Here is a 23,484-nt window from a genome sequence, read left to right on the forward strand (position 1 = left end):
CTATAGAACAACATTGAAAAAATTTAAGATAAAACTATGCCAGGATTAATAGTGGCTCAGTTTTACAAGATTTACCAAACTAACCCTAAGTTTTTTTAAAAGAGTGTGTATTGAACATCCATGGAATTGCTTAATAGACTTTATAATAGATTAGAAACATACTTCAATTTAAAAGTATAATCCAAATTATTGACAATAATCATAACTCCTATGTGGTACAATGAAGGTACAAATTAGCAAATATGCAGTTTTGAGGGTAAATCTAAATAGACATATTTGAGGGGTATATAACTAAAAAGCCCAAAAATTAGTCAAACCCCCTCCCTTCACTTCACAATAAGTCCCCTTTCTCCCGCCACTCTTCCACAATCTCACATCCTTAATGACCTTCATATCTTCTCTTTTCAGCTATTATCTCTCTCTACCCCCTCCCCCCTCCAGCAATGGGCTTGATGATAGGTTGGTGCGACGTTAGTGACTAACTCGATTGAGAAGGAATTCTGTCGCCATGACGATGACCTAGTGCCCAACTTTCCCACAAAGGTAACAATGTTTAATATCAAATGTGTTTTTGTCTTTTTTCTGTAGATGTCTTAGTTCGTTGTCCACCTAGTTAATTTTATGTGGACTTAGTAGGAAATTGGCTAGCATTCTTATTACTAGTTTCATGAACGAGAAAGGAGAATAAGGTTAAATTAGTTGAAATTATCAGGCTGTCACATTTTAGAAAGTGCAACACTTTCTTAGTAGAATACAAAGTTTAAAATGTCGTAAAACTTTTCCTTTTTAACAATTAGATATTTATCTCACATGAGAATATTTCAAGACATCAGTTTTTTAATTCATGAGATCGTGTCATTATATATGAATCTTTTGCAAAAAATGGTCCTAAATCTCTATGTATTTAAAAGTTTGCTAAGCACATTTGTTTTGTCTGCAACTTTCCAGATCTTCCATCTTAGTATCATAATATGAATTTTTAACCCTTTACTTCTGTTTTCCATGGTCTAAAGTTTTGTCACAGACCTTCCGAATGAAGTTTTAAGTTGACAGTTAGAAAAAAATCTGTCTTTTTTTCCATGTAAGATCAATGATTTTCTATTAGAAGAAGACTTCAAAAGGGTAGTTATCTTGGTCATTCAAACTTTACATTTTCGACTACAAATAGACTTCAAGGCTTTGTAGATGGGATTAAATGAGCACCGAAGGACCAGGAACAAGGCTCTAGGTTAGGCTTATTAAGATTTTCGGGTGGCTAGAGGGTAGTCCCATCCCAAACTTGTAGAGCCTCAAATATGAAGTTATCGGTACAAAAACAATGAGAGGTTGAGGATTCTTTGAAGCTTTTTTTGGCTCCAAGAAGCCTCTCTGGCCGATTTTGGATCAACTATTGGATTTGAATCGTGAATACACTACTAAAATCATGTCTACCAAATAGAAACTAACAATTTATTTTAGATATAAAAAGTAGGATGTATTAATATGCTTAAAGCATAAGTAGTTTAGTTGTTGCCATCGGCCAATATTATATAATATATAGCAGACTCCATTCACATGGTGTTGTAGACAAATGTTCTCAGATTTTGCACTTGCAATGTATGAAGTGGTGCAAATGGTTTCTAACAACATAACTAAGAGCATGTTTGGATAGATGTAGTTGGACACCATGTTGTTCCAACTTCCAACTACATTGTACTATGTTGTTTCAATTGCATCTAAAGTTTAATATAGATGTTTAGATAGAGGTTGTTGCAACACCAAAATAAGCTAAAAATAAGGGTGTTCCTGCACATTGAAGAGTATTGCAACAATAGGAGTTGGAACCACATATTGCAACTGTATTTGTTGTTCCAACAGCCTCTTTCCAAGTACACCTTAAAAAGACTTCACGATTTACGAGTTAGGTTTGCTTCATATCCATGAACCTTTATGGATGTGTTTGGATAGATGTAGTTGGAGTCATATGTTTTCTCAGCCACATCTAAAACTCAATATAGATGTTTGATTGAAAGTTGTTGCAAAAATAAAGTACTCTAAAAAATAGAGAGGTTGTAGTTGCGTTCAAATAGCATTTCAACACTAGGGTTAAAAATACATGATGCTGTAAACATTAAACACATGTGTCGTTCCGACTATTTCTAGCTACACACGTTAAAAATCGAAAAGTTATGTTTTGAGGAAGATTAGCTCATGGAATATGACATTCTTTTAGCTACCTTATCGTGAAAGTTTGATTCCCCCTCTTGATTCACGGATGAAAGGTCATAACTATGCACTATATTATGAAACTTTAATAACATGTAGATTAACATGAACAGAGTGGATTATCTAATTTCATATCATATTACATACTTTATAATTATAACTAATTTTCATTACGCTCTAGGATTTGGGGTATCAAAACCTTTCTCATTCAAATGCAATATGCTAAAACAATTTCATATATCAACTGTTTCCGAGTGAAGTTTTTATTTACTATTATAAGTTTTGGAAAGATAATATTAATATGTAGGTAGTTTTATTTCTTTTTCATCTAAGTTCTCGGACGAGCAATTGGATTAGTATCAATTTATTGTAAGATTTTTAAGTTTTATTTCTTTAGATAAATAGTTAGCCTATATTACTTGTTTTTTAGATAATGTTTCAAGAAGTATCAATTTATCATAACTTCTTAATTTTATATATCTCTTCTATATAAAAAAATCTTATGCTTCAAAGCATTAGTGTAACTTAGACTTCTAATTTATCATAACTTCTTAATTTTCAGGTTATTTTTGCATATATACCCCCAAGTATAACGTATTTGCAACATAACCCCCCCCTCCCACTCCACCCCCAATCTTGATATTTAATAATTTACCATCCAAATCTCCTACATTAATTTTTTTTCTAGAGTCAAATATCAGTATGTACCCCTCATTAAGTTAATTAATTTTATTAATATATAATTACATTATGTAGATAGAGAGAGAAAAGAGGGAAGGTAGGAATATATTACTGATATTTGAAAATCAATAAAATATCTGTTCTATTTTATTCTAAATTAATAAAGTTAGTTAATTAATCAAAGGTGTATTGATGATATTTGCAAATGGCGATAGATTTGAGGTGTATATATGCCAAAAAAACCCTATTATCTCTACGAAGTCTTTTCTACATGAACGTGCATAATGTGTGCCCTTCTAGAAGTAGGAAAAATAATAATGGAAAGCCCGTCACTATAAACTAAGTATGACAGTTGTAAAAGATTTGACTTGTGGTGACGGATTTGTCAACATTGGGGCATCTTTCTCGTGCGCGGTGCATGAATCTTATCAAGACATCTATCCCCCACATGTTATACGTGTGTTAGGACTTCATCCTTGTGTGCGATACGTGTGTTAGTAAATTTTACTATAAATAGTCATTTTCTATGCTCTCTTGGTGAACAAACTTCCTCAAAACCTTTTAGGCATTTTAATGAAAGAATTTTATTCTTTAAAGAATAGAATTTAGGGTTTCTTTCCCAAATGATTATTAGCCTACTACTAAACCTTCTACATTTCTTTAAATTCTTGCAGCTACCCTTCTTGGATTCTTTTGAAGAATCTTCATGTTTTACTCTAAAACGTTTGGACTGGGAGGAATTGGAAAATGTAGAAGCTGTCTGCTCCAGCAAGTTTGTTCATCTGAGGAATTTTTGTGCTAGTTTGGGATCAAGAAGGGTAAAGTTTCTAGGTAATACATGCATACACATATAATATATAATTATATATATAGATTTATGCTTGAAGCCTTCAAATGGAATTCGTCTTTTTGTGCTTGTTATATGCCATCTTACAAAAGGTGAATCTAGGATCAAATATGCTAGGAAATTAGTGTAGTATGTAGTTTGGAAATAAAGAAAAAAGATAAATGGTTTCTTATTTACAAATTGTAGTTAGGAAATGGAGGAAAATAGAAAAAAGAGACAGTCAAACAAGGGGGCAGGGAACTGATTTGAATCCTCTCCACGACAAAAAAATGTAACGGAGAGACCACTATATTAATCGTGCCCATTGATTTATGTAGTTTATGGTTATGGTTCATTCCATATTTGACACTATACCCACATGAATTTCACTGTTTTCCTAAGTTATACACTCAAAAGGCAAATCACCGACTAAATAAATCAATGATTGATTGTGATGTAGTAGTGGCTCTCAACTACTTTTAACTACTTTTTGATAGTGCAGAGGATTTGAATCCGCATGGGACTAGGGGTACTTTATCTATACTACTTATAAAAGAGAATATTCATGTCATAACTTTTGATTTCCTTTTTTACCCTCTCAATTTTTTATCTCATAATTATATCATTATTTATAAAACTAATGATCCATAACCTCCATTAACTATGCACCTCTTCATTTTCTCAAATTATTTGGTCATTCACTAGAATATATTAATAATTTATAATGATAACAAAATTCGTAAATATATGATAATTTATTATAAATAATTATTAATTATATAATATAAATAGTAAGTCATTCATTTAATAATTTAGGTCACATAATTATAATTATTAATAATAGTATAAATAGGAGTTACTTCTTCATGTTGCAAAGAATATTACCTTGTTCGATAATTAATATCATCTTAGTAATAAAAATTTGGACGTTATAAATTAAAAAAAAGTTATTTTCAAAAATTAATTTATATAAAAATATTAAGATTCATGAAATTTATGAGGCATATACTTTTCTCTTCTTTTCCCCAAAATATTTGGTCACTCGCTAGAACATATTAATAATTTATAATGATAGTAAAGTTAATAAATATATCATAATCCATTATAAAAGAATTATTAATTGTAATAAAATAGTAAAATTATTTATTTAATAAAATATTGTACATAATTATAGTTATTAATAATAGCATAAATAGGGGTTGATTCTTTTTATTGTAAGGAATATCACCCTTTTCGATATTATAATATCATCTTAATAATAACAATTAGATATTATGAATTAAAAATACTTTTATTTAGAAAAGTTACTTTATATAAACATATTGGTTTTTTAAAATCTCTGAGTCCTTCCCTTTTTGTTGGAAAGTAACTGTCTCATAAATTTCAAGGATCTAATATTTTTATATAAAGTACTTTTCCTAAATAACATTATTTTTAATTTATGCCATCCAATTTTTTATTACTAAGATGATATTAATTATCGAGCAAGGTAATATTCTTTACAACAAGTCATATAATATTAAAAACTACTACCATTATTTAATAAATATTGTAATAAAATATGTCCATAACATAAATATTTAATAATATAAATGGTTTAATTATATCAATAGTGTTATTTAATAATATAAATGGTTTAATTATATCAATAGTGTTACTTAAACTAATGATTACATTATTATTTAATAATTATACTCCTAAATAAATTATTTAATAATATAATAATAAGCTAATTTAAATAACTATTAAATGTATGTTAATAATAGTATAAGTATTAATTATAGTATAACTTAATTTTTTTAATCATAATGCAATTAAATAACTTTGTAAAATATTTATATATAATTTATTAAATAATATAATATTAAATACAACAACATGTCCACGTGCAAAACACATGCATTATACTAGCAATAATAAAAGAAAGTCATGTCATGTGGGAGAATCTGATTGATCATCTTAAATGTAAGTAATAAACATTGTCTTATTTACAAAAACAGTACAAATTGTAGGAATATTAAATTAAAGAAGGTTGTGTTTTATGCCAAATAAGCTAGAGTATGCTCTAACAATAGGGTTATGATGACATTGAAATTCAAACAGGGAAATTATTAAAGACCTAAACAAACTATAGATTAGTGCACTAATTTTTCAAGATGAATATATATCTGTTTCGAAGGCGACAAAACATTTTAATCGTATGATAGATTGGTTCCCAAGTATGGTTAATACATACTCAGAAAAATCATGTGTAATTTTCTAAAACGTACTTTAAAGTTATCCATGTAAATGTTTCCTAAATGTTAAAATATCGTTCTTGTATTTGAAGCTATTCACTCCATGACAATTAGAAAAACAATGCATTCTCAAATTTCCCTCAATTCTCTAGTTTTTGCTTCAATAGAATTTGGGGACAATATGATTTTTTTTTTCAAATGGATTGATACAAGTCTTAAAATTCCTAAATTACACTGATATAGGTGCTAGTGCGGGTGCAGGTGGAGGTTACGCCAAATTTGTAGAAGGTTAGATATGAGGATACGACTAGATATATACATATTGAAATGAATAATTTATATGAGATCGATTTTATTTTTTCATTCACATATTATAAAAACTAAAATTCCACAATATTTTTATATTTCATTTAATAAGTAGATTATAAATTGGAAAACTACTCATTTTTGAATAAGATCTAGATGACCATTTATATTCATACTTCTGAACTGGGAGCAGGCTGAAACAAACATGACCATATCCAACGAGTTGCACGAAGTGGGCATGAAGTGTAAGATATACGTCTAAGTAGTGTACGACGAGTGTTTAAACTAAAACATATAACATATGGTTGAGTACACATCTGATTAAATATATGCATATTCAGGGAGTCTTGGAGTCTGAACATAGGTGGAAGCCCAGACGAGGTGTCGCAGTAACTTAGTAAAATTCTTATTCTTAGCATGCTATGTATTATTCTTGTAATGTTATGTACCTTGAAGTCTTGCTACAAGTCTAATTCTATTTCCACATGCCTTTTTGTGGTAAAAATTCTGATTTTAGTCTATGAGTAGTGGTGTATGAGGTCAATGTTCTTTTATTTATAATGTTCCCTCAACTTATTCGGTAGTTTTATATCCTTAATTTTACATTAATGAAATGTTGATATTACAATTATATGAAGAGGTATCAGCATGTTCTTACATTTCACTTAGGCATGTAATAAGTACATTGTATTGGATTTTCTTCCCATACCATAAACGCAATCATTTAATATTTCAAAAGCTTAACTTATAAGGAATTGATTATTTGCTTGGTGTTGCTGGAAGCATCTTCTTTTTTCCAGTTGACGTTCTTAGAATACATCCGTAGGACTGAAGGTTATTTAAAGAATATTATGTGTCATCTTAATAATAGAGATTATAAAATAAAATCACTTGCAACTAGTTTTTGTGCCCTATACAGATAATATCTACATATCTACTACCATGATTTAACATATTATTACTGATCATAGAAAATGCTTAAAGATATATGATACTGAAAGTGTGAAAAGACTTCTTGGGGTTTGGGAGGGGGTTAGACAAGGAGGCTTTAAAATTTCTTGGGTCAGTGTATGGGTGTAATACATGTGCAACCTTGTTCTGACTTTGACCAGTGACCCCACTTAGATTGAGGTCTAAATAGCCTATGTTGTATCAACAAATCAGCTGAATTTCCCAAAGTCTGAACCAGAAGTTACGTGGAGTTCTGTTTGCAAAAGTCAAATTGAACTGCACCGAGATGGCGCCCACAAAATAACCCACTCTCTTCTCATCGATGAACCAGAGTGGATAAATCTCTGAATCCTTTTCTTTGTCCATGTTATAATTAATGCAAGATATGGTTAAGATTCACTCCTCAATACAATTCAACGCAAAGAAATCTTTGTTATACTCTCTTCTCTGTGCTCTCTCTCTCTCTCTCATGAATCTCTCTGAAAAATGGCAACCTCTCATTGGCTGTCTGTCCCTTCTTATACTCCCTCCTTGAAACCCTCCTCACTCACTCAGAATTCTAGCACTCAATTCTTGATTTTGTTGCTTCTACCACATCAGCCACTGCCTCATTTGCAATGGATGCCAGTACCAGCCCGAACTCCAACTTTTTACCGAACTTTTCAGTGCCCCCTTCAGTTCCTCAGCCTACTACTAATTTTCTTGCTCCTGTGTTTTCCCAAAACAATGTGCTGTCAACAGAAGAAACGAGTTTTTTCAATCTTAAACTTGATGTCGATGGCTGTTTGAGGGAACTGAGGAAGAGGGATCTGGAAACAACACAGGTAGAAAGGGATGGGATGGGGAGCAACAAAAGGATTGGTTGGGAAATGAACTTTCCGACTTATTCTATGTTTGCTACTGCATCCACCCCCTCACCCTCTGTTTCTCGTAAGAACACAGTGAGTTTTTTTCCCCACCATCTCTTTCATTAGTTTTTTTTCATGCGCACATTCTGGTTAAAGGGAGATTGTGATGGGCAGAAACTGAAGTTTGTGCTTGAGAAGCAGTTGACAAAAAGCGATGTCAGCTCAGTGGGGAGGATCCTTCTGCCCAAGGTTTTGTCAAATTGGTCTCTTCTTTCTTAATTCTATCCTTCCAATTGAAATTTGATTTTATCCTGGTTTCTTCGCCTTGTTTCTTCTAAAAAACGTTAAAGAAGTAAAGGTTATAATCTTCAGTTATACTTAATATCATCATCTAATACCGACATTTTATAACAAGCAACAGAAGCAGGCAGAGGCCGAGCTTCCAATTTTGGAAGATAAGTGGGGCATCAGTCTTACTGTTAGGGATGCCTTATCTTGTGAAAAGTGGACAATGAGATACAGGTTTCTCCATTTGTTTCATCCTTTACATTTTCAGTTTTTACTTTCTACTAGATTTCTAGTTGTGTTCTGTTATTCATTCACCTTTTCTTTATTGCAGATATTGGCCAAACAAATATAGCAAGATCTATGTCCTCGAAAACACAGGTAACATGAAGCAAACGTTAACATATTAACTGTTGGGAAAAGTAGTTTCTTTGAGCAGCTTGCACATGTAATATTTGAAAAATATTTGTGGTTGTCTAATGGTTTAGAAAAAAGCTTATGATAAGAGAATTGGGCCTCAACTTCTTCATACTTGACAAAATAATCGTCCGTTTGCTTTTCTGCAGTGGCGCTATACCCAAACATAAATAACCCAGTAGTTCAACATTGCTTTTCTCCCCCTATGCACTTACTTGCTCTGGTTTCTTTTTGTTTAGAAGTCCAACCCTACTTCTGTTTGAAATATTATACTTGGTAGGAATGAAACAAGATTACTTGTTTAAGATTAATTAAGGGTAGGGTGCATATCAATAATTAACATCAGAGTTCTATTAGTTAGGGAGATATGTGCACATATTCATAAAAAGAAATGTTTAAGAAGATATGGGGGCTAATGGAAAGTTTCTCACTATTCTGTTATTCAAATACATGGTTCGCATATGTCCAGGTGATTTCATTAGAAAGAATAATCTGAAGCCTGGGGACTTCATTGCTATATATCAGGACAACAGAAAGAAAAATGTAAGTTGTATGCTTCCTTTCTTATTTTAGTCATTCATAACCTAATAAAATCTATTGCGTGCAAATGAAAGAATTCATGACATTATCATTTACAAATGTATTAGCTTTAACTTTTGTAAAAATCATTATAAATCAATGATTTAGGATAAACACATGAATCAAACAATCTTATATTTCATAACATCAAGGGCTTGCGTATATGGATCAAACTTATAAGCTTGTTAACTGAAACAAAAAATAAGCAGATTGTGAGCTTAAGCTTTTCTGGTCCTTTTCACCTCCATTTGTCACATTGCTTCTTATCAGTAGATTTGGAGAGATATAGCCATTTGTTAGTTTACACAGGGCATTTCACATTAGTTGGAAGTAGTCCCTAGAGGAATTATTTTCCTATTATTTGACTTACAAGCAGTGCATATTAGGACATTGCTTGCAAGTAGTCCTAGAAGAAGCATTTTGCCCAAACTCAGAATAACTGCAGGACAGTAGTTTTAGGAGATAATAAGAACTCTAACTACTCCCATATTTGTTACATAATTTACATTCGCCTCGTTCACTGTAGTACAAATTGACAATTTTGTGTTCCTTGTTTTTGCTTTGACTCTTTGTTCTCCTTTCTTGTGATGAAGCAGTTTGTTTGTGCCAGAAAAACTGAAAGGCCTCCATTCCCCTTGGAACTTATTGCTACGGATGAAGAAGAGGATGGAAGAGATAATAGTCAAACAGCTGTTCAAAGCTATGACTATTCAGCAAGTTCTCCAGGGAATATCACCGTTGCTAGTGATCCTGCAAGTTCCTCAGCTGATATCGCCCCTGTTGGTGATCATGCAACAGAGCCAATTGTGAAACCATGGGATTCTTGGGATCATGGTTCTGGTGATTCATGGACTGATGGTTTTGGTGTTGATCACAACTTGATGGACTTCTATAACTGCAACCATACACAATATCGAAGGTTGCTGAGTTTTGATGATCGAGATCTTTCACTCTTTGATTTTAGCAGGCCAGAAGAAGATGATACTGAAACGAGCAGAGCCAGTAAGAAGAAATAAACATTCTTATGGAGTACATGTTCAGGCTTTTAATACAAGACAAGCGTAGAAATTGTAACAAAAAAGAGCGATTCTTATCAAAGCATCCAAATTGTACCCAAAAGAATATTCAGCAAGCATAGAAATTGTACACACAAGTGATTCTTACATTTTCTTTTTGCAAAATGTCTGTAATGATGGATTTTAAAACATGAAGTGATTTATTTTTACCCTGGAAATTTATATGTACCGTCCACTGAATCATCATATTTGACTGTTTTATGATATGATGCTTCAGTAATGAATTATGACAATTCAGTGGGCTATATTAAATCAGTTGTTATTTAGTCACCTAGAATTTAAAATTGGAATTGGGATAATCTGTGGGATAAATTTTTAAGGTGTAAGTCACATAGAATTAAAACTAGAACAAAATTTTATAGTGTTAGTTAAGTAGAACTCAAACAAAACTAGAATTGGGATAATAATACAAAATTATCTTATTTTTTTAAAATTTTCTATAAAAAAATGAGAGTTCTAGATTCTCAAATTATTCCAAGTTTTAGCTTGGAATTAGGTAATAAAAAACTAGAACTCATATTTATTTTGTTATTATTTATTATTTATTTTTTATAATTTTTCTTTACTTCTTTCCTATTATGATTATCACCATCATTAGATCATCATTATAATAATAATTGTTAATATCTTATAGTCTAACCAAAAATTATTTAATAGTAAAGAACATTTTTGTAAGCAATTATCAATCAATAATAGTAAGTTTAAAATACATAAATAGTATTTGTATTTTTAAATTGCATAAATATATATTTCATGATTATAAAAATTTATCCCATGTTATTTTATCAAAATATTCCGCTTCATAAAACTGTTCCTATTTATCCCACTAAAATATACCACTAGCGAAAAATTATTCCATTTTAACAATTATCCTATTTTGCATGAAAATGTCCAAATTGACTATCACCCCCTTAGGATTTTTTGAAGAATCGGCTCAAGTATTTTTTATATTCGAAATGCCAGAGCATATTACAGGCCTTTAACTTGCCTAAATCATCCGGTGAGTATAAGGTTGTTAGCTTGCAATATTTTCCCGTAATCCAATGTTTGCTGAGCTCGTCATTTGCAACTGAGTAGGGAAATTTTCCAATGAAATAAGCTTTTTGAAGTTTAAGTTTCTTAAAAAGAGCGATTACCCGGGGTGCCTATGGACCATTGAGTCTTTTTTATCATTAAAAATCTAATAATTTTAAAATTTGAGGGCTTGGAGGATAAATTTGCAAATAATATAGGTGAATATATGCAAAAACTCAACCGGCCCGCCTTCCCGAAAACCGCAAAGATAGCCGAGCATAAAGCGCCCCCCCCCCCCCCCCCTCCACATTCACCTTCAAACCCCACCTCCCCATGGCCTCACTCTCCTCCCTCTCCTCCTTCTCCTCCCCTCTACCTCTCCCTCCCCTCCCCTCTCTCCTCCTCGTCCTTCCCTTGCCCTCCCTCCCTTACCCTGAAACCCAAACCCCTCCCCTCCCTCACCCTCAACCCCACCCGCGCCCAACCTCCGACGTCGACACCTCCTCTTCGACAACGGGGACCCCAACCAAGTAGCATCCCTTCGCACCCCCCATCCCCTCCCGAGGGCTACACCCCTCCTCCCTCCTTCGACGAGCTCCCTCCCGAGTCCGAGGACGAGATCGCCGCCGCCTACGAGGAAATCTACGGCCCCGCCTACAGCGGATTCAGCGTCCTCGGCAACGATGTCTACGTCATGGATTCCAAGGTGAAGAAGAGCAGCGGGAGCGGGCTCGGGAGGAAGAAGAGGGAGAAGGCCAACGACGGGTTCGATGAGAGGGTGGTTCAGGTGAGGAGGGTGACGAAAGTGGTGAAGGGAGGGAAGAACATGAGTTTTAGGGCGGTGGTCGTTGTTGGGGATAAGAAGGGGAGGGTCGGTGTTGGGGTCGGGAAGGCCAAGGAGATTGTTGATGCGATCGCCAAGTCGGCGGCGAATGCGAGGAGGAATATCATTGCCGTGCCCATGACTAAGTACTTGACTTTCCCGCACAGGTAAATGGTTGGTTTTGGCGTAGAATTCTGAGGAGAAAACAAGAAGAAAAAACAAACAAACATGTGAAGTCGAATACGGTTGTTTTGGTCATCTAGAAGGCAATGCGAAGAAGCAAGAATTGGGGAAATTGGTTGAAATGTGATCTTTTTAGTGGGTTTATGTTGAAGGCGCATTTCAATCTTATCAAGTTAGAATGTGATTATATATGTGTATATGAATATCGATTGCACTCCGTTGTATTTGTTTAGCTAGGATGATATGGTGATTGAGCCAGATCTGGATGGTTAAAATAGAGGGAGTGTCTAAGAATTTGAGGTGAAATTTTTTATAGGACAACCTTAAGACCAGCTGCTTTATGGCTCAAAATGTCTGTCTAAGAATTATGGATCAGGATGTTGGGTCGTTAAGAAACAACATGTGCAGAAATAAGTGTAGCAAACATGAGAACTAGTATATAGACACCGAGACGTAATATAAGAAATGAGTGCATTCATAGGAGGTAGATATTGTTCCTGTTAAGGACAAATCAAATGAGAGGGAGATGGATTGGCCACGTGAAACAGAAGCTACATAATGCACCAATTAGGAGAGATGAAAATATCATAATTAATGGAGCAAGAAGGACTAGATACAGGCCTAAGAAAGCTATGATTGTGCTTAGCTTAACGCAGGAGATAGTAAGAAAGAGAAAGTTGTGCTTTTATCTGCATAATGTAAGTGCTGTGATCTGATGCTAGAGGGCTTGACATTAGTTTCAGCGCCAATCGTTATGCAAAATATGAATGATAGCTGTAGGAGCTATCTCCATGTAGTTCTATGCTCTGCAGATGAGCCCATTGCAATGTGTTTGAGAGTTTGAATTGCAGTGGTGATAAAGGTGATACTGATTGCTGGATTGTTACTTTGGACAACTGCAAGTTCTTTCTCATTCCTTTAAGCAATATCAGTTCTTAATTCAGATTGAGAAGGGTTACAATTCTAACTTAGCTGAATTCTTAGGGTAATTTGCTAGGTTACATCAAGTAGTTGACATGTTATCAATGACCTTTGAGTACCACCTTCGCAGTGAATCTTCTAGAGACGCACGCAACAAAAACGAGAAGTAGACTCTTAAGGAATTTATCAGAACATAAACATGAAATGGCTTGGAAAACTAGCCCATCTTTCAAACTGATGAATTATTCCTTTTAAACGGATCTCTAATTGATGCACACCCTCGCACAAAATTATCATTTCATGCTGTAGGTAGGTTCATGGATATACCCTGGTATTTAGATAGCCAACTAGTCATTATTTTGATGTAGTCACTGTTAGATGTCCAAAATATTTCCTCACCTCTTTGGGTTAGCGAAATATTTTTCCTCCACCTTCATCACTACTTTGAACTTTTGCTGCGATGAATTATTAGCGATTTCGTTAGTGTCAATGTTTATACAACCTTACAAGTGGAAGCAACATTACTTGGCCAATTTGCTTAATGTATTTTTCTATCACTTCTGTCACAAGACATAATAAAGAAGGGACATTCCATTGGGTATAAATCTAGGACAAATATTATGTCGGATCTCTATGAAAGGAATCCTTGTATAGATAATAGCATTTTATGCTGTAAAAGCAGCTTGTTTGAGCATTACTAGTAAAATTTGAAGGTAAACAGCTAGTAGCGACTTCAGGAAATAAGTGGAAAATGGTATCTGAATCCAGTAGTTGAGGTAGGACAGTATGGGATGTTTTCGAAAAATTCTTATCCAAGGCTTCTAGAAACCTAAGAAAAGATATACCTCCTTGGACAAAAGTTGGTAAACAACATTGTTGATGTCCTGAGACTTAGCAGCAAGATTAGCGGGTAATCCCGAGTTTAGCAAGGGGGCTTAAGGTAGATATGAGTGATGTGGGTTTCCTCATCTCTTTTGAAAGACCGGTCCTCTGTCTGTATAAGAGAGCTGCGCAATAATACTCATTAGAGGACCAGAGTTGGGTTCTCTGTGTGGTTCCTCCAACGGTCAAATTAGTATTTGAGCTTGAGTGAAGAAGATACCAATGAGCTGAAAATAGTTCTAAGTATGCAGAAGTTGCATACCTATGGCCCCTCCGGGGGCTTTCCCTCTAGTTAGTAGGTAATGAGCCCCTGTATATGCCTACCTGAGAGGGGTAAATATGTAACTGTGACCGAGTTCAGACAGGTAGCTGACTCGGCAGATAGCTGACAAGTGTCGGCTGTAGGTGACATGCGTCATCCAGGTATTTAGTGCAAAGCGACAATAACTGCTTGGTGCTGATGGAGCCTGACAAGTCATGAAGACCTTTGGGATTAGAGCAATGATGATATTTGACAATCCATTCAATGTGATGGTGACTAGCTGTTGGCGTGGGTTAGAGAATACACCGCCTCTCTAGTCGTCCGGTGGAGGGGCGACTAATAGTGCCTTTTTACTCGATCTCGAGAATTGTCGGCTGAGATAGTGGGCCGAGTGTGGATGCTTATGGCTTGATCTGATAGGTAGGTCGGCAAGTACCACCTTTCGAGTCGCTCATGTAAGTTGTCGACCCAGCTCTGAGTGAATGAGGGTGGTTGACTTGATTGATGAGGTCGAGTGAGAGTTGGTCTCGACTCGGCCTAGCTCAAGGAGGGTCAAGTGTCTAGGCTATTGAGTCGCCCCTGGCGAGAGTGAGCTGGCGTGATTGATTAATGTTGACACGGGACACATGTCGAACTCCAAGAGGAGAATTAACACTTGTGTTACTTGATATCATAACATTGACCCAGTTTGCTACCCCGAGTCCGAGTGAAATAGGACTGTAGCTGGGCGGGTCACGAGGTGCACTTATGTGGGAAGTAGACGAGTTGCTATTACGGCGAATGGGGCGACTCGATCTCATACCTTGTTGTTGAATATGATCACAAGGCTCTAAAATTCGTGCATTGGTCTTATGAACATGCCAAAGACTTGTGGCAAACATTTTAGGCGCAAATATTTGTCTATTAATTTAAACCGTGTACCTTTGAGTATCCATCGATTTTTTGGGTTGAGATGACTAGGATTAGTGCCTTGGATTTACTCGCAATAATACCAAGGTCTTAGGGTACGTGCATTGGGCTTAGGAAGATGCTAAGGTCTTTTAGTTGATGTAGGCCGAGTCGATATGCCTTGGTTTTACGCTGAGTAGGCACCAAGGTCTTGGTGTTTGTTGTCCAGCACTTTCTACGCTGTAGACATTTTCAGATAGAATTATTTTTATTTTTATTAATTTGAACCGTGTACTTTTTGAGTATCAGTCGGTCCTTCGGGTCTAGACGACTTGGCTCCGTGTGTGGGGAGTAGTGCTACTCGACCTCGTGCATTGGGTTTATTCGTGATGACACCAAGATCTTGGGGTATATGCACCGGGCTCAGGAAGATGCCAAGGTCTTGGTATTAGAGTCGATCGAGTTGATGATGTGCCTTAGTCTTGCTCATGAAAATGATGTCAAGTTCTTTTGAGTAGAAGCCGACCGAGTAGAGGCGTGCCTTGGTTTTACCCCGAGAGGGTACCAAGGGCCTTTATCGATGGCGCTTCTTGGTCTTATCCTGAGTAGGTGCCAAGGTCTTTTGGTCGGTGACACGCCTTGATTTTATTCTTAAAAATGATACCAATATTTTTTGTCGATTGCGCATTGGTCTTATCCTGAGTAGGTGTCAAGGCCTTTTGAGTCGAAGCCGGCGTCTGCAGATAGGTACATGGCACAAAGAATATCTTATTTTAAAGATAATGTCTTTAATTTGTTACCTTAGGGAGTACCATATGTGCTCTGGACGTAGACATGAGAATAATGTCAGGATTAGTGGCAGAAGTGGACAGAGTCGATAGAGATCGAACAACGAAATGATGTGTATAAGTTAGTATGCGGCATAAAAATATCTCTTATTTATAAGAGGAATAACGACGACCATATCTTGGAGAGGTAGTCCCCAAAACGCTCGTGGTAAGCTTGGCGTTTTAGCTTATCAGAATGACAGCTTTTTACTGTCTGGCATACTTTGCGCAACCATGTTCACCGTTTATCTATTGGCATTGTTGGCAAGAGGGTATCTATAAGCTTTGAGCATAAAGGCTTGCCCATTCTTTTGTAAAAGATAGATGAAGCGACCCCATGGTGGGTGCCAAACTGTTGATGTCCTGAGACCAAACAACAAGATTAGCGGGTAATCCTGAGTTTAGCAAGGTGCTTGAGGTTGATATGGGTGATGTGAGTTCCCTCATCTCTTTTCGAAGACCGGTTCCCTGCCGGTGGTTCCTCCGATGATTAAGTCAGTGTTTGAGCTTGAGTGAAGAAGATACCAATGAACTGAACATAGTTCTGAATATGCAGAAGTTGCATACCTATGGCCCCCTTAGAGGCTTCCCTCTCTAGTTAGTAGGTAATGAGTCCCTATATATACCCAGCTGAGGGGGGTAAATATGTAACTGTGGCCGAGTCCAGGCAGACAACTGACTCGGCAGACGGCTGACAAGTGTTGGTTATGGGTGGCATAAGTCATCCAGGTGGTTAGTGCAAAGCAACAACAGTTGCTTTATGCTGACGGAGCTTGATGAGTCATGAAGACTATTGGGACGAGTAATGATGATCTTTGACCGCGCATTTAATGTGATGATGACTTGCTGTTGGCGGGGGTTCGAGGATACACCGTCTCTTTAGTCGTTCGGTGGAGGGCCGACTAATACCGCCTTTTTACTCAGCCTCAAGAATTGTCGGCTGAGATAGTGAGCTGAGTGTGGAGGCTTGTGGCTCGATTTGATAGGTAGGTCGGCAAGTCTCACCTTTGAAGTTAGTCATGTAAATTGTCGACCTAGCTCTGAGTGAATAAGGGTGGTCAACTCGATTGATGAGGTCGAGTGGGAGCTGGTCTCTACTCGGCCTAGCTTAGGGGGGGTCGAGTGTCCAGGCTACCTGAGTCGCCCCTGCTGAGGATGAGCTGGCGTGATTGATTAATGCTGACATGGGACACATGTCGACTACAAGAGGAGAATTAACACTTAGGTTACTTGATGTCATAACAAGCATGAAATCAATCAATGTTATAAAGGAGATTTTGGATGTATACTCTTCCAGGTGTATCATATACAGATAAAGGTGGATGTTGCCTACCTTTCAAGCCTGCCCGATCATCTAACTAGATGCATACATGGCAAGTTATCACGATTTTAGCCCGTGTCTTGGATCAACTGGTTCATTTTTATACATGGCAAGTTATCACGATTTTAGAAATTCATTTCTAGAGCTAATTGTGTAGCATACACCCAGGTAGTATGAGAGTATAGCCATTTGAACCTCATGAACTATTTTATTAAAACTTACATCCTTGATCTCTGTATGACATTTTTTCTCTAGTTTGGTTGGGATGTCATGTGGGAAGTGAGTAAAAGTTATCTTTTGCTTTTAGTTTAACTGAAAAAAGACTTCATTGCCCTCTACATTGAGTACCAAAAGTAGCGGTTCACGCCGTTTGCAGTTGTGGGTACCACTAAAATAGTTTACTGGACTACACCACCAGAGTAAAGGGGGTGTATCTGCAATTAACTATTTTTTTAACAGATCGACCAATTTGCTGTCATGTGGCGATACATGTGTTTCTTGCTAACTTACTCTATTTTGATTAATTTTGCAAAACAATGGCAGGGCTGATGGAGATTATGGAGCAGCGAAGGTAATGCTGAGGCCTGCTTCACCTGGTACCGGTGTTATTGCTGGGGGAGCAGTCAGGATAGTTTTGGAGATGGCAGGTGTGGAGAATGCTCTTGGGAAGCAACTCGGAAGCGATAATGCCCTCAACAATGCAAGAGCCACTCTGGTTGCTGTGCAAAAGATGAGGCAGTTTAGAGATGTTGCTCGTGAGCGCGGTATTCCAATGGAGGAACTCTGGAAATGATTGACAGATGGAGATTAATTCTCTTTTTTTTCATGCTTTTTTCTTTCGGTGTTGTATCTTCATCAAAGTAGAGAGTTGTGCATTTTGTTTTTGTTTTTTTTTCTTTGTACCTCATGAGATGGAAAAGCTTGTTTAAATGGAATCATCTGAAACTGTGCCTTAATTTGTACACGGTTACTGGGTTATTTTCTTATTTGGGATATAGTCAAAATGCTTCTTGAGATAAACAAGTAGGAATTGAACATGCAACTATCGACTACAATTGTGTTTTCAATAGTATTAACTGTTAAGGAACAGGGAAAGGAGTAAATTATCACTATAAAACTGTTAGATCCAGATGGCTCGAATTTACAGAGAAAATATAGAATTGGCTAAATTCATTACAGGACACTTCCCAATTGAGAACTTTCAATTATCCTAACCTTATGGATTCTCTCAAATACATCTTTCTAATTGCGGAAACGTTTGCTAAATTCATCTGTACCTTAATAAATTTATATCTAAATTCTACAAAAAAAAAATTGTAAATGAGTTCTGATCATATTTCAGCTCAAATCTTGTGGAATATCCATTTGTCAAAACTAAATTCAATAAGAGAGCAAAGCAAACACTATCATATTTTATGGATGGATTGCAGCATTCAACCTCGTAGCAAACAATATAGTAAAACAATCTTTTTTAACTAGCAATGTCAGAAATTCACCGTATACAACACACCAAGGGAAACATGCAAATTAGAAAATGGAAATGGAAAAAAAAGAGAAAAAAAAAAACAAAAGAAAAATGATTTTCTCACATAAGACCCTAAATTCTATACTATGTTCGTATTAGGCCCTCAAATCTTCATGTTTGTAATTTACACTTGGGATACATTAATACGTTAAGTTGTTTGTTTTAACAAACATCCCGTCATTGAATAAATATGAAGTTTTGAGGGTGTAATTTACAAATATAAAATTAGGGGCCTAATATGGAAATAGGATATAAGTTAGGATCTAAAATGAAAAGAATCCCTATTTGCCCAAATACTAACCAACGGCGGCGATGCGCAGTTGTGCTCCTTCAGGCTCCTGAGATCGGGGTTCAAAATTTTTGGCTTTCCCTCTCTTTTGCTTCACTCACATTTCCACTCTCTCATCTTCCTCGTTTCATCGACTCTTAATGGGCCGATCATCCCTCTATCCCACGACAACCCTCTCTCTGTAACAAATCTCAAGTCTCATTAATTATTACCTTCTTCATTTGTTATCCCGTCGCTCAAATCACTAATCTCTCCTTTTTTTTTCTCTTGTCTCAGGCCATCTCCAATCAAGCCCTCCCCCAATTCTATCTCCGATCCCATCCTCCCCTATTTACAGTAAGCGATCTATTTCACTGACCCACTTCAATTTCTCAAATGGGTTTTTGATTATGTTGATTTTGGTTCAATTTTCAGGTCAATAAGCAGTGAATTGGGCGAATTGGAGAGAAACCCAGATGGGCCGGATCAAAAGCTCAAGGCCCTTTTGGAGGATTGCGTTCAGAGGTTCTCTGATGATCGTTGGTACCAGAACGATGTCAGGTTCCTCAAGATCTGGGTCCTATATGTAAGTCCCTCTTCTAGAATTGAAAACCCTAGGTGGTGATTCTTGATATAACCTAGGATTTGATGTCTCTAATGCTGAAATTTTTTGTATTTAGTGAAGAGTAGTAGCTGGTTAGTTGCTTTTATATTAGTTGTTGCAACAAACATGATTAGTTATCCAGGATAAATGGTTAATTACATAAAACCTGTGGTTATTCTGGAATGTGCTACATTGTGTGTTTAAAATTTCTTTTGCTTTGAGGAAGCATGACGGTCATTTGTTTACACTTGATAAGCTGATACTTATCTTCTGTAACTTTATTTTTAAGCCTTACTTTGGTGTCTAATGCGTGCTCGTTGCTATTTGTTTTCTGTGGAAAAAGGGAGATGCTATTCAAGATTTCAAAAGGGTTTTCAGAATGATGGAAGTGAAGAGAATTTGTCAGAAGCATTCACTTCTTTACGAGGCATATGCCATTTTCCTTGTTGCAAAAGGGAATTTGGTGGAAGCTAATGAAGTTTATGAGCTGGGGATATCCAGGTTTATCTCTTCTTTGGTTTTTGGTGTATTAATATGTTAGCAATTAGGTAAATTTTAACTGTATTGAGAAGTTTTTTCGTAATAGGAAAGCAGAACCTCTGGATAGGCTGAAGAAAATGCATGTTTTGTTCCTGGAACAAATGTCAGAACTTGCTCAGAAGCCTGTTCCTGAAACGAAGGCATGTAAATCTCAACTTGTTTCATGTCATTTTATGTTGTTCAAATTTCTATCCATTTCGCTCATGGGAATTTGGAACGTCAAAAGTATGAGGAACAATGCTATCAAAATCCAGTCTACTTTGAGTATGTGCATATGATTTTGTAAATCAATATTAGATGCAAAGAAGTTATTAAATGCATAAATATATTGTGACTACCACAATATTCTACCAATCAAAACCCTAAAAGGAATAATTTCTATACTATGTCAATATTGAATTCTCTCTTCTATACACATCAAAGTGAACGATTGTTGAACTACTGGCAATCAAGTCATGTAAATCGTGTATTAGAGAACTAACGCTATACTATCAATTATTGGTTGCTACCTTGTGAACATGTGATATACTATGCGAGGTTTAATGACTTAGAAGGCTGCCAAATATCAAGGGAATGTATCATAATGTATTATAACAGAGCAACTTAATAACTATTTTATCAAAAACTTGCACGAAACAGGGATCCTCCAGCTTCAAGATATAGTCATTAACTTGCCTGTTCAAGTTTGCAATGTGGGTCTAGTTTGGCAAAATTGATTGATTTATTCCTAAGTTTATCATTACTTGATTACTCAGCTTCAGAATACCATACCTCTATACTACTGCCTACCAATGTCTTGAACCTTCTGTACACTATGAACTTAAAACTACTGCAGCAACAACCCAAATATTTTCGGGTTTACTACATGAACCCTATTGTTTTCGTTCAGCTATAGTAAGGGCCATCTTGTATTTTCATGTGCTAAACCAGTGTCAGTTAGTTAATACTGTGTCTTTCCCTTACTGTGTAGTTTAGGTCAAACTTAATATTAGCCACTCCTTCAATTACGATCCTAATGTTCCATTGGCATTATATTGAACATAATTATCCATGGACATTCTCAGACTTACTGATTAACACGGAAAATTGCTAGAAGTTTAATTCAATATTATGCATTTTGCAGTATATTGATAGTGGGATTTTTTTAACTAAATATAAACACAGTATTCTATTCTTTCGCAAGAAGTTCGATAAATTTTATGCTTCTGTATTATATATTATGTGTTACCATGCCCATGCTGTTCAAAAACAAAAGCATGGGATCTATTTACACTTATGTGTTACTTTTTTTTGCTTGTTACATAATTGGATACCTTAATCAAGCAAAAGAAGAATCATGTGCTAATACTTGTGCATTTATTGTAGATTGACAGAACTGGAATTGAGAGGCGAGAACAAGTTTCCATAGTAGACCCATGGTCAATCTCCACAAGAAATGATATACTGAAAAAGATTGATGCTCAGATGAGGAAGTACAATGTGAGCTACAGTTTTATATCGATCCACGACATGAAACCAAATATTTCTCTGACAACTTCTTAGCTTACCTTATTAATCTATTCAGGGATACCACAAGAGCAGTAAGGTCTATGCCGGAAAAGTATCCTTGAACTCTTTAAATAATTCTTCAAGGAATAAGATCATTGAACTAGGTAATTTCCTTTTTACTGTAGCTACTTTTTTTTCAACGCTTTTCAGTTCCATTTGTTTCTCTAAAGATGGTGATTTCATTTGAGTAATAGTAGAGGAACAGTTTGTGACAGATGTCTTGGCAACGACAAGATTTTTATGCATTATTTGTTTGGACTTACATAAATTACAAATGGATGTTCTATGTTTTGTAACATATATGTTTCAAGATATATGCTAGTGAATATACTCTTTTATGGCATGAGCGGATTGTTGGGTAATAACAAGGGCTATGCTAAACCCCTAAAACAGCAAAAAGCACAGTATAGAGAAAAATACACTAAGATTTATGAGGTTCAACAAACTTGCCTACGTCCTCGGGAGCCACACAATTAATTTCTTATTTATCAAAAAAAATTACAAAGCTTAGAGTAGATCTCAGTTTGAGATCTCTCAATAAATGAAAGTTCGTTACCGTAGCTACAATAATAACTCCTCTTTTAATTCCCCCCTCTTTAATTCCCCCAAAGTTCACTGCTGAGAGAGAGAGAGAGAGAGAGAGAGAGAGAGAGAGAAGAGAGAGAGAGAGAGAGAGAGAGAGGAGCATGAGAGAGAGAGAGAGAGAGAGAGAGAGAGAGAGAGAAGAGAGAGAGAGAGAGAGAGAGAGAGGAGCAAGAACGCCGCCGCCAGGAGAGAGAAGAGAGAGCGAGAGGGAGAAAAAGCATTGTTTTAAATATCCCCGACATGGCCCGATATATCCCCGATATATCCTTTTACAAGGTTTGCCGCAACCGATATGATTTTTAAATATCCTTTACCCATTTTTGGCTATTTTGAGTGATAAATCCCTGATATGGTCGATATATTAGTCAATATGTAGACCAATATATCTTTTTATATAGCTTGTTGTAAAATAATATACCGTGTTTGGAATTTTTGGGCGAGATATCAAGATTTTCCTATTATATCAAATGATATTTTGTCCTAAAAAAAGCAGATCGAATGTTGTAACGTTGCTTTGCCATTTTGTTTGTTTTAGAAGGTTGATTAGTGATCCTAAACATATATTATTCATATTTTGTATGCTTAAATTTCATTACATATGTTGAGATTACATTTTAATGCATTATACTATGTATGCAAACATTCATTGTGGCATTCCGATATTTACCACATATCCCCGATATTTCCCCAATATCCATAATCCGATATGAATTTTGGCCATCCAATATTTTTCCGATATCCGATATTTAAAACCTTGAGAAAAAGCAGACGGAGAGCGAGCTCTGGGTTTCCCTTAAATAGGGAAACTTTAGGTTGAAAAATGACAGGCCTCGCCTGCGTGCGTCGACCTCGCCTGTGCTAACTCGAGCTCGCATGTGCTCA

General features: G+C 35.9%; 2 protein-coding genes across 2 annotated transcripts in view; both read left to right on the top strand.

The window, feature by feature from the left end:
• LOC109834808 overlaps positions 1 to 18,551 on the top strand; it is an 18,696-nt gene extending 145 nt beyond the window's left edge. The window contains exons 2-10 of the mRNA XM_020402823.1: positions 3,561 to 3,704; positions 7,770 to 8,147; positions 8,229 to 8,303; positions 8,476 to 8,576; positions 8,674 to 8,720; positions 9,226 to 9,299; positions 9,932 to 10,348; positions 11,613 to 12,415; positions 18,076 to 18,551. Of these exons, the coding sequence (XP_020258412.1) occupies positions 3,561 to 3,704; positions 7,770 to 8,147; positions 8,229 to 8,303; positions 8,476 to 8,576; positions 8,674 to 8,720; positions 9,226 to 9,299; positions 9,932 to 10,348; positions 11,613 to 12,415; positions 18,076 to 18,325 (2,289 nt within the window). The 3' untranslated portion in view covers positions 18,326 to 18,551. The remainder of the gene's footprint in view (positions 1 to 3,560; positions 3,705 to 7,769; positions 8,148 to 8,228; positions 8,304 to 8,475; positions 8,577 to 8,673; positions 8,721 to 9,225; positions 9,300 to 9,931; positions 10,349 to 11,612; positions 12,416 to 18,075) is intronic.
• The window catches only part of LOC109833475 (mitotic checkpoint serine/threonine-protein kinase BUB1), a 19,934-nt gene continuing 15,823 nt past the window's right edge, over positions 19,374 to 23,484 (top strand). Inside the window, exons 1-7 of the mRNA XM_020401151.1 lie at positions 19,374 to 19,527; positions 19,623 to 19,682; positions 19,761 to 19,911; positions 20,273 to 20,430; positions 20,516 to 20,609; positions 21,835 to 21,948; positions 22,034 to 22,121. Of these exons, the coding sequence (XP_020256740.1) occupies positions 19,487 to 19,527; positions 19,623 to 19,682; positions 19,761 to 19,911; positions 20,273 to 20,430; positions 20,516 to 20,609; positions 21,835 to 21,948; positions 22,034 to 22,121 (706 nt within the window). The 5' untranslated portion in view covers positions 19,374 to 19,486. The remainder of the gene's footprint in view (positions 19,528 to 19,622; positions 19,683 to 19,760; positions 19,912 to 20,272; positions 20,431 to 20,515; positions 20,610 to 21,834; positions 21,949 to 22,033; positions 22,122 to 23,484) is intronic.

Source organism: Asparagus officinalis, chromosome 3 (assembly GCF_001876935.1).
Source record: "Asparagus officinalis chromosome 3, Aspof.V1, whole genome shotgun sequence".
Lineage (NCBI taxonomy): Eukaryota > Viridiplantae > Streptophyta > Magnoliopsida > Asparagales > Asparagaceae > Asparagus > Asparagus officinalis.